Genomic DNA, 11,120 nt, shown 5'->3' on the forward strand with positions numbered 1-11,120 from the left:
CTATATAATTGCAATTACTTCCAAAAAGATGAAAAGAGAAAAAATGCTCACTTCTGCTCGCTGTTCAAATACTTCAGGATGATCTGGTTCTAGACTAATTACCCTACTAAGCTCAAAAAGAGCAAGTTCAGCATTTTTCATATCCTGAAATGAGACAAAAATGAGGTAAACAACTGTGCATACTTAAGAGTAATACACTCTGAAGACCAAAGAAAAACTCATTTGGCAAAGATGCCCTACGCACCTTTGCTAACAAGACTAAGATGCAGTACACCACAAATAACTGAAAATACTCTGTGTTAACAGAAAAATAAACTCTGCTTGTACACATCAAGTTTGTGTTGCTCTTCTAGTAGCTTATTTATGTAACTGAATAGACACTGAGTTCACAGCTCCATAGTTATCTTTCCTGGGAGGAAAGCTGGATCAAGTTCTCACATGAACTCACACCAGTGTTTTCATGAGTCCCATCTATAACTTATCATGAGTAGTTCCAGCAAACAGATCAATGACATCAGTATCTAGTCTAACTTTTTAAATTTTCCTCAATAAACTGTAGGATGGGAGCAGCTACATCACCTACAAAAGAAAACTGGTTATACAGCAAGTTCTGATTTAGGTATCATTCACCTTTTTTAAGGCAAAGAAATTTCCAAGGTGCTAATCACCATTCTTTTATATCTCATCAGCGTTGTTCACAGAAGCCATCTTTTACGAAGAGAAACTGTCTAAACATCCAATATAACTCAAAAAACACAATGATGGTGTTAAAAATGTGCAAATATGAGAGATTTTAACCTCCCAACAGCAACCCTAAGGAATTAAAGATCCTGCACAAAGTAAATTTTCAAGAACTCATTCAACTCTTCTTCCCTCTAGAATATCCAGAAGCTACTGAATCACGAGTTAATAGGCTACAGAAACTCAAGTTACTTTAAAACTTACTTTTGCTCAATAAATTTTTGAGCAGCTCTAAATAATTTTATTTTGAATCTTTTTGAACAAATTAAAAGAAATACAAATTCCAAGAAGCATGGCAATCGAGAAGCAATACAAAGCCTACTGGATTGCAAGAGCTGATGATCTTTCCACGTTGCAGGAAGACTTCTTCATTTCTAAATACCAACAAGATACAAAACTAAATTCAGCGGGAGTTCAAAGAACTGTCTTCTTAGAAGATATCGCTTGTTACCTTTTTAGTTAACACTTCCCAGTGGACATGGCTCCCAGTCCTCAGCCTTACTATTCACCACTCACAACTGTACCTATATTCTCCTTCGGCACCCTTGCTTCACGTTGCTTTATTTCCACACTCATACAAAGATAATGCACACGTGGGCCAAGTAGTATAGCCCAAAATGATTCTATGAGAAGAGATCACAATGTCACAGAGCATCTCCCAAGAGAAGGAGGTGGAATACTTCAGCACCGCTATAGCAGGACACCACAAAGCAGTTTGGTATGTATCTATCAAGTTCTAATCAATCTAGCTCCTCTTCCTTTAACAGGTCTACTTATAGCTTAGATTCAAATAATTCAGTAAGTTTTACCTTAAATAATTATTTACTTACATGGAGTCCTTTTTTTCCATATGCTATCCCTCGTCCATAAATTGCACTAACCAGCTCTGGTTCTTCCTGTTAGATTAAAAACAAATACTGCAGTCAGTTAAAAAATAAACATACTCTGAAGAAAAATGCTTAACTCTTGTTAACATTAACCAGTAAGCAATAAACAATCACAGTTGCCAGGCAAAGATATTAAATTGATTTTGTATTACACCCTATACTTTCACGTGCTCACAAATTTCAATTTACTGGAATTATTGTGGAATTATTTGTCAGGAAAATGAGCTAAACATCTCCAATAAATCTGATGAAAGAGAAGAAATTTCACATGAGAAATAATGCTAGCTACAGAGGTTGTTTTTTTTTTCCCCTCACCAACTTATAGCAAAAGCACCCAATTGTGAAATAAAGAAGAGATACAAGTATACTTTCATATTCCCTCTTCTAGTTATATTTATGATTTAGTTTTATAGCACAAAAAGAAATGAGTTCAGATTCTGACGGATTCTAGCAGTGAAACATCTTATCCAATTAAATTTAATCCAGACATGGTTTCCCATCCAAATATGAAGAACTACAACTGCAAGAAAGTTTTCCTGGCACAACTATGCCTATACTGCCATTGTTTCCCTCAAAGTCAGTCAGGAATCACACACCGTATCTGCAAACAGGTACACAGTCACGCTATAGCAGTTTGCAGAATAGACTTGGTCTCATTTACCTGGGACAACTGCCAGGAAACAAATTACTTCATTGACTAAACAACAGATAAGTGGTATAACCAATGCTGACAGTTTGCCAGACTTCAGTTGATTCCAAGTGCACACTTGCCAGTGTCAGCTTCAGGTAACTTTTCTACTTTTAATGCAATGACTAAACATGACTGTTTCGTTAAGTGTTCTAAAACTTGTTTTATGTTTATTCTAAATTACGGAAGACAAGAGCAATCACAATCAGTTCACATTCTTTGAGGCATCCAATCATATCATGATTTCAACCAAAATGTCTGCATTACAAATCTACTCTATTATATACACACTTTTCATAACAACTTTCTAGAGTTGCTGTATCTTGCTTATCTCGACTCCTTACCTTCTTACTCAACAGAATGCAGGAAATGTTTTATAATTCCAGTGTTTTTTGGAAGCACAATTTGTCATTAGAAAAATAAGTAAATGAAATCATTCCTGATATCCAAAACAAACCAATAACAGATCTCTATACAACTGAGAAAAAAAAATTGTTTCAAACATCTTTGTCCTCTGATAAGTTCCCTACAATTATTTTGTTGAATTGCTATACTTTCAATTTAAGTATGAGCCATATGCAAATTGAATTGAAATACACAATATTATTTTCTACTTTATCACTTGCATTTGTGTACTACAATCAGTTCAGAACAAAAACCAGGCACATACTTCTAGTAGTCACAGGTTCTTAGCCATACAAATACAGTATTCTGAAATAAGCTTTAGGTGTTGGGCTTTTTTTATTTTATATGTGGCTACCTAGATTCATAGAATATTCAGAATATCATTGAGAACACAACAGGATACTTGACACTAGCAATAAGTGATCTCTTTCAGCTTTCTCTATTTGTTACTAGTAACAGTTGCAGCCCACCCCCTCGCACATACACACAGAAACAAAATTTAAAAGATCTTTGTCTACACCCTAAGACAGGAATTAATGGAACTTCAATTTTGCACAAGTCAGTTTCTGAAGATGTCCTTTCTTCAGGATGTCATAAAAATATTATTCCTACAGATGAGAAAAATAGTCACCAAAAGATATACTGAATCACCTGACTTTAAGAGCCTGCTTATATTTGGATGCAAAAAAAAACCGAACAAACAACAGAGCAATTACTCTCACTTTAAAAATCTTAATTCAATATCTGTTGTGGGAAAAGACGTATGTTGTAGTGGATAATTTCATAAAGTGATTATTTTCCTTTAAATACTATATTTAGTTTAAGGAGTCCAAAAAGAAAACTTACCTGCAGCATTGTTGAAAACTGCCGTATGGCTTCATCATACAAGCCGTTGCCAATCAACACGTAAGCAATTGCTAACAAGAAGTTACAAGTGTAAATAAAACACCAAAAAAACAGTTGTTGTTTTTTTTAAATACATATATATTTTGCAATTTGGTTGTATTTAACAGAAGCTCCTATACTGCACTGAAGAGGTAGACAGTCAGGGGTTTTCTAAACCACCACTAAAAATTGCTTTCTTTAACCATTACCATTTGTTAATTATTCAATTTGGATTATGTTCATTAGAATTGTTTTGGGGTTTTGTGTTTGTTTTACCCCTCTACTTTTTACATGCTGTACAGGAAAGAGTTCACGTTAGCTTCTTAAGTACTCGGCACCAGAAAAGGTACCATGACCCCATTTGACGGCCCCCGATGATTCCTCAAGTTGTGAACTTGGCTAACACTAATACTTTTTCCACACTTCCATTAGAAAGCATTTGATTTTACTCATTTGCGCACATTTTCTTCAACCTTACTAGCTCACAATTTTTCCTTCATGCGGCGTATCTAGAAAAACTGAAGTGATTCCGATGTTTATAAAAACGAGATTGAAAAACACAAAACTTATCGATTTTCAGATACAAAAGGTTTTAAAGTTCTTGCATCCTTCCTTTGGAGCAGAATCCAAGCATTCAATAAAGAAATTGACAACTGTTTTTAGAAACACGTTCCTTGAAGACTTTCAAGGCTGGATCAGTTCCTGGGCAACACGATCTAGCTGTCCATCCCTGTTCACTGCAGGGGAGTTGGACTCAATGACTTTTAAAGGCCCCTTCCAGCTCTAAGGATTCTATGACTCTAATCTCCAGAAGACACAAAAATAGTCAGGTCACAAGAATCAAAAGTTATGGTCGTGCTTGTGTGACTGAAGTTCAGCTTTACAGCTGAATATCTGTGATACGCTAAAAGAAACAGTCTTCCACCTCTCACAGTTCTTAGATCTGGACTAAGATCTGTTCACACTGCCCACATAAACCAAGCATCTTTCAGACTACAACTATGAAGGGTAAAAGTACAACTTTTCTCCATGCAGTTCACATGAACAGCTGACAGTAGAACTGAGCACTGGGATTTGCCTTTCCCCACACTTCTAATTAGTTTTAGCAGTAATCCAAGCAGAATGTATGAGGTCTATCAGCTCAATTATTCACTCAAACATAAAGAGATAAATAAGACAATTAGAACAAAAAGATTTTTTTTTTGGACACAGATATTTATTTTTCAGGCAGGCAGAACCACCATCTTTTAGCAGTGTGGCAAAGCATAGTTCATTAAAGGAAGAAAAAAGTTTAATGAAAGAAGTGAGAAATGTATTTAATCCAGAGTCTGCTTAGTTTGTGGAACATTTCTTTTAAGCAGAAGGAAGTATTTGTGTGCAATATAAGCTTTTCCCTCAATACCTAAAAAGTTTCACTTGGCACAGATATATTGCATCGCCATCACTTGAAAAAAAAAAGTTATAAGAGTCAAGGAAAAATTGAAGAGTTCTTGAGTTTTCATCATTACATTGAACTCCAAGCCTAAGTGGCTCTTGGTATCATTTTTATGGTTCAATCCCAACACAGAGAATAGCTGGGACACAAAATAAAAATCAACTGAACCATGACTTCATTAAAGAAAAACAGTGGAGGAAGCAAGATAACAAAGACTCGCTGTCTTGTTGATTAGGAGTTCAATTTTCTCTTTCCTCAAGACTCTTGGCAGAATGCAGGAGGCTGTAAATTTTATCTGTTAAACTATAGCAAGTGATAGGCAGCTAGTAGCTGATACAGTATCAGCTTTTTAAATTCCAGCTCTTCAAGTAATCTTTTCACCTTTAAATACTAAAAAAAATTACAAGTGTACTTTACTGTGAGAAATGTAAGGGTTAAAAAATAGTACACTTGTGCAAGTTTTTGGATACCAACATTGTTTCAGAACGCAAGATGTATTTCACACTACTTTTCCTCAGAACAGTTACAAGAAGTAGCATACACAAACACAGACTCAGGCTCCTCACACTATGACATACTTGACATGAAGCGGGCAGGCAGGTGCCAGCCTACAGGCCGAACACAGGAATAGGGACCTTCTGGCATAATCTTGAGAGTCCACAGAGCAGATATTAAAGGCATCAATTTTTTTTCTGCTGGATGGAAGTTCAGCATACTCTGACCAACTCTGTAAGTACAGTTAAGTTTGCTAGACATACAAAAAAAAGAGACAAAGCTCTCAAGTTTTGCTGAATAAATCCTTGAAAGCAGAAGTTAGATCAACAAAAGCCTACTCAGTTGTTTTCACTTTTGTATACAAGTTATGAGTAAAGTCACCCCTTGATGTTGTACAAGATAGTCTGCTGTCTTCCTTGAAATACACTCTCAGTAATCTCTTTGCTCCCTCATAGTATCTTTGCTTCCTATGAGGATACACATTTGGACAATCAGAGCAAGTTGCTTCTTCCTCAAAGTTATTAAGAAAAGTATTCCTTGTTGATTTATTTGAAATGCCTCCATCTTCTGCCCCAAGTATGCTTTGAAAAAAATATCAGCAAGCAGTGGATTGCAAAAGGACAGAGACTGCTACTTGTGTTGATGGGAAGAGTGTACGAAGAGGGGAAAACAGATGCAAGATCCATGCTTGACAGAAACCATATCCTACTGCTAAATTTTTCAGGATGCTTGAACAGTTTTAGACATCAGTAATGACAGAAAAGGGGAAGTAAAATATATTTGACACTGTTTAACAGGATTTCATCATAATGATTTCTGAACACATGCTTAAGAAGACACAGTGAAGAATTTCAGTGATCAAAGCAGAAAGGATTCTTGCGAAGACACCAGAGAAAACTCTCGAGGCTTTTTAGGATCATTTTAAAATCAATGTATAATCTAGGAATCATTAGTTTAGCTTCAAAATATTCAGTGCTACCTATTAGCATGTAATTCACCTGCTCAAAACCTTGTAAGATACCTTACCTAGTTCTTCATTTGTGTTGTCATTATCAGTAGCAAATGGAAATCTTTTTTGCTCTGCAAGCGACTTTGCTTGACTCTGTAAAACATTACAGTTTGTAGTGTTTAGCAAACAATGGTAAATAACAGAAATTTAACAGAGCATGCTTTAAATCAAAATGTTAAGACCACTGCGATTGCTCTAAATGAAAACAAATACAATCCCAGTCTTCTGTATGGAGAAAAACTGTTCTTCAGTAAGATACTGCTGCTATTCTTTCTAATATAAGACTAGCCAAACATTTCAGATGAAAGGACCTTATCAGCATTTCAGTGGTGGTTGTCATTTCTATACTACAACTAACATGAAGATTTAGAAGTTTAACACACGCCACTTATAGGAAAGCTTCTGTTCTTCATCCCATTAATAATTCCTTTGTAGAGACAAAGGGAACAGTACTACAGAGGAGTAAAACAAAATGAAACACTGAAAAAAAAATAGCTCCAGCAATAAAAGACAAGTTTAACTTTGCAGTGCTATGTTAAAGGAAAAAGGCTGTCCTTCTAACAACCTCTATTTATTGATGAGACTACAGCAAGCTGAACAAAGCCTAGGGTTTATGTTCCTCAAATAGTCTATCTATGGAAGCCAATTTTGCCAGAGACAAAGGCTAAAATACAGAAATACTGTACCCTCTTCATTTTCGTAACTGTATTCCACAGATAGCTGCAAGCCTACCAGAGCAGTACATGTTAAGAAAATTCAAAATGCTCATTTAATAAAAGCTTCAAAACTGTTCTAAGAAGTAAGAGTGTAAAAACTAATTTCTCTCACTGCTCAGTTCTCATCTTTTGCTTCAGGTAAACTGTGCATCTATGCATATTTCACTTCACAGAAGACAGTCTAACACTTGAAAATTCAGGGAACATTGTTATCTTCATTTCTGAGAATACTGCACTTTGTCCTCCACCCTTCTTCTTTTGACTGAAGAAGCCAAAAAAAAGTCCTATCACTTGTACCTATGTCAGATATTTCAGCGACCTACAGGTGGCAAAAGTAACCATCCCAAAACCAAAGAACACTTTCTGCTCTGTTCACCTAATGAGAAGAAAGCTTAGTCCACTCTTCAAATTCAGAGTTTTAAACATCATTTTGGAAGGTATGGAAGATTAGCAAGTTATATTTTCCAGAAATTGTTTTTGTTGAAACTAGGGATGATGTTAGCTCTACATTACACAAAAATGTTCTGAGAATTACTACCTCACCCGGTACAATGGAATGGAATAGTTCTTTTGTCATTAATTAAAAATAATTAAGTAGAACAGAAGAATGAGCAGGGCACAACAGGTATACCAATCTACATTGCATAAATATTCATAAACCACACACCTCCAAATCCAACCTTTTTGCATCATCATTTGTCTTGAGGTAATTTCCAGAAAACACACTTCAGAAAGTTATTTTCAGTATTTAACTCTTCAGAATGTGAAGGTGATTCACACTTCAATAAATTCTGAATTGAGTCACAACTTAGATATCCTGCAGCTCTACATGCAAAAATTACAAGTCATTCTTCCTACAAGAAGTGGCTGAGAAGAATTTATCACAGCATCAGCTTCAAATAAAATGTGTTGTTGATCTCTTAAAAAACAAACAAACAAAAAAAAACCACACACCACGAAAAACTCCCCCCTAAAAAACATTTTTTGAAACAAGGAAACTTAGAAAGAATTGCTGGTACTGCTAGATTAGACAGATCTGACCAGCTCTAATTAGTTTAAACTGCGGGGAGCCCTGGAAACTTATGGCAGAGCACTCTGAAGCCCTTCTTTCTTTCATGACCACCTTTAGTTTGCTCATACTTGAGCTTTTGGGGACATATGTCTACTGATTAATACATTCTACTTACAGTTATTTGACTGAAATTAATTGAAACTGGTTATGCGGTTAAAGTCACTTCAACAGTCTATTAAAACCTGTTTTCCACATTATATTCTTGATAGCATACCAGAATTTTTTCTGTGTTGAGAGAAAGCACAGACTCACAAGATGAAGAGCCTCTTAAGTCACAGTCTGATTCCTGGAAGTGCAAAAATGATGAATCTAGGGGAAAAAGAGAGATAATTAATACCTGAAGAAGTCACACATGTTCCACCACCACATTTCCTCATATTCACATTAGCTTCCCCACCAGGCAGTCTGTAGGATGGAACGTTTACGGAGTACTTTCAGCACCCAACTACGTTCAGCCAGTAAGGTAAGCAATAGTTGACACGACTACTTTCACATAATTAGTTTTACCACTAACTCTTGCTTTGTTATTGGCTAAAAATGCATGGGAAAAAAAAGGTTTAAAAAGTCAGAGGAGGAATAAAAAGGAAAGAAACTGGAAGCAGGCAGGAAAAAAAGTGGGGTAGACGTATCCTCATTTGATATTGTGATGCTGATCTCTGGTTCAAGAAATTGAAGATCAAATCATCATTCCAATTCTACAGAAGAAGATAATTGGAAAGGAGGTAGAGAAAGAGCCGCTGCTAGAAATCCAGGTAACAGACATAATAAAGACTACAAAAAGCAGAGAAAACATACCAAACCACAACAAACTAAACATACAGAAAGTCTCTCACAAGTATTGCTAAGGATGCCACTACAGAAAGCCCAAGATTGACTCAAATCTAGAAATGAGACAAAGCCAAACACAGTATTATCTCTTTGATTATGTACCACAAATACCAGATATTACATTTAAAAAGCAGTAGTGACAGTAAGTTTGAAAGGTGATGGGGAGAGAGCGTTTGCATTAACTTCTGGAAGAGGTGCTATGCTTGCATTTTGATAGAGGTCAAGTCTCAGTCTGCAGTTAGCTAACTCCCCATTTCTCACAAACACAGCAACAGTTTCTCATAAGGAAGTCAAGTAGCACCTAAAGCCAATCCCTGTAAAGAGAAACTTAGAACTAAGCTGAGCCATACAGCAGAGGCAGGACTAGTGAAAAGCAGAAGGTCAAAGTTTAAAGCTGGAAAGCCCTGTAAGAACAGTGGCTCATGATACACAGTTTCCAGAAAAAAAAGCGTTGCTGCTGGGAGGTTTCAGGTCGGCCCTGCTCCTAATGTTGGTCAGAACTTTACTCTCCCGTGTCACGGGCGTCATCATCATTAATACATTAGTTGCTTCGTATTGGTACTCTAAGTCAGTGACAGTTAGCAGCCACCAGCATAGGCCTGTTGAGCAAACTTAGCTTCTCAAGTCAAAATGGAAAGTTGCAGATGTGGCTTATGACCTCCACAACTGTTTTCTGTAGAGCAATCAAAATGTCATGAAAGAATTTCTGAATGAAGTGGCAAAGTGTAATAACAGCCTATCTGTTACAAGGTACAGAGGGAAAAGGACCCTTCAGCCCCTGTCTTTTGTCTACAGGTTAGGTACACAAAGTTGTACAACACTGTCTGTCAACTTAAAGCAGAAACAGCAAAGAAAGTAGCCCAGACCTTGCAGCGGCTGCAAGAGAAACAATGTGAGACAACAAGATTCTCGGCTTCTGGGAAAGGAGAACTAAAGCAATGACTGAGAGCTTAAGGGAACTTTTCAACCGGCTATTTGTTCAGCAGCAAGATTTAAATAGCAAGGAGTGGGCTGGTACACGACTATCTCAGGGTTAGCATGTTGGTTTTTAATTGCCGGCTATGTAATTACCAGCGAATGCCAAAAGAGGAGGCACATGATGATTTAGGCAGAGCACTGTAGATCGATCCCAGTTACTTGGAGCTCTTGAAAAGAGCATCCTCCACCAAAACAAACCCTAACCTTCCACACACACTGCCGATGGAGTATCCAGAGCCAATAACCTGTGTCTCAGTAAGAAGAGAAAGGCAATCAAGCGCTTCGCTATTTATTAACTCGCACGTAACGCTCATTTTATCTTTACACTGGGTGAAAGTCTTTTCGGGTCTGCGCTGAAGGGTGAGAGAGCTGGGGCTGAGGTCAGCCGAGAAGCTCTCCCTATCTGATCTGGCATTTCTGTACTGGGACTCTCGGCCCTGTGCACACACAGCCCAGAACCAGCAGGCCCTGCACGGCGGGCAGCCCCCACACAGAGGCCGAGCTGCAGCCACCCCGCCGCGTTCCGCCCCTCGCCGTGCCCGCAGGGCCGCGCGGAGCCCCGGGCTGACGGCCGCTTGCCGACTCACCGCACTCCGCCGAGTACTGCTCTGCCCACTCCCCCGCCGAGGCGCAGCCCCCCGCCAGGCCCTGGCGCTGCTGGTGCAGCTCCTGCTTGAGCAAGGACAGGGCCGGGTACTGCTCGGTCAGAGCCAGCGCAACCCGAGCCAGGGCCAGTACCACCAGCGGCGCCCACAGCCCCCTCCCGGCCCCGATCCCGCCGGCAGCTGCCATCTTCGCGCGGCGCATGCGCACCGCTTCCACCCCACGCCGGGGGAGAAGAACGCTTCCCCGAGGGAGGAGACGAAGGGAGGAGGGCACTGTCGCGCTGCCCCATGGGATACGGAGTCCTACCGCCGGGCCGCCTCACTGCCGGGGGGCGAGAGAAAACCGCAACTCCCGGCATGCACCGCGGCGAGGGTC

At 38.7% G+C, this 11,120-nt stretch overlaps 1 protein-coding gene across 3 annotated transcripts in view; it reads right to left on the reverse strand.

Annotated features, from left to right (window-relative positions):
* The window catches only part of TTC13 (tetratricopeptide repeat domain 13), a 38,012-nt gene extending 27,004 nt beyond the window's left edge, over positions 1-11,008 (reverse strand). The window contains exons 1-6 of one of the 3 annotated variants that reach the window (XM_021390045.1): positions 10,727-11,008; positions 8,548-8,642; positions 6,563-6,638; positions 3,568-3,638; positions 1,572-1,637; positions 52-144 (exon numbers count right to left, since the gene is read on the reverse strand). In XM_021390045.1, coding sequence (XP_021245720.1) covers positions 52-144; positions 1,572-1,637; positions 3,568-3,638; positions 6,563-6,638; positions 8,548-8,642; positions 10,727-10,946 — 621 coding nt within the window. In that variant the 5' untranslated portion in view covers positions 10,947-11,008. Of the gene's footprint in view, positions 1-51; positions 145-1,571; positions 1,638-3,567; positions 3,639-6,562; positions 6,639-8,547; positions 8,643-10,726 lie in introns of those variants that run through there. The other 2 variants (XM_021390046.1, XM_021390047.1) reach the window with 2 other exon arrangements.

The sequence above is a fragment of the Numida meleagris genome, chromosome 3, assembly GCF_002078875.1.
Source record: "Numida meleagris isolate 19003 breed g44 Domestic line chromosome 3, NumMel1.0, whole genome shotgun sequence".
Lineage (NCBI taxonomy): Eukaryota > Metazoa > Chordata > Aves > Galliformes > Numididae > Numida > Numida meleagris.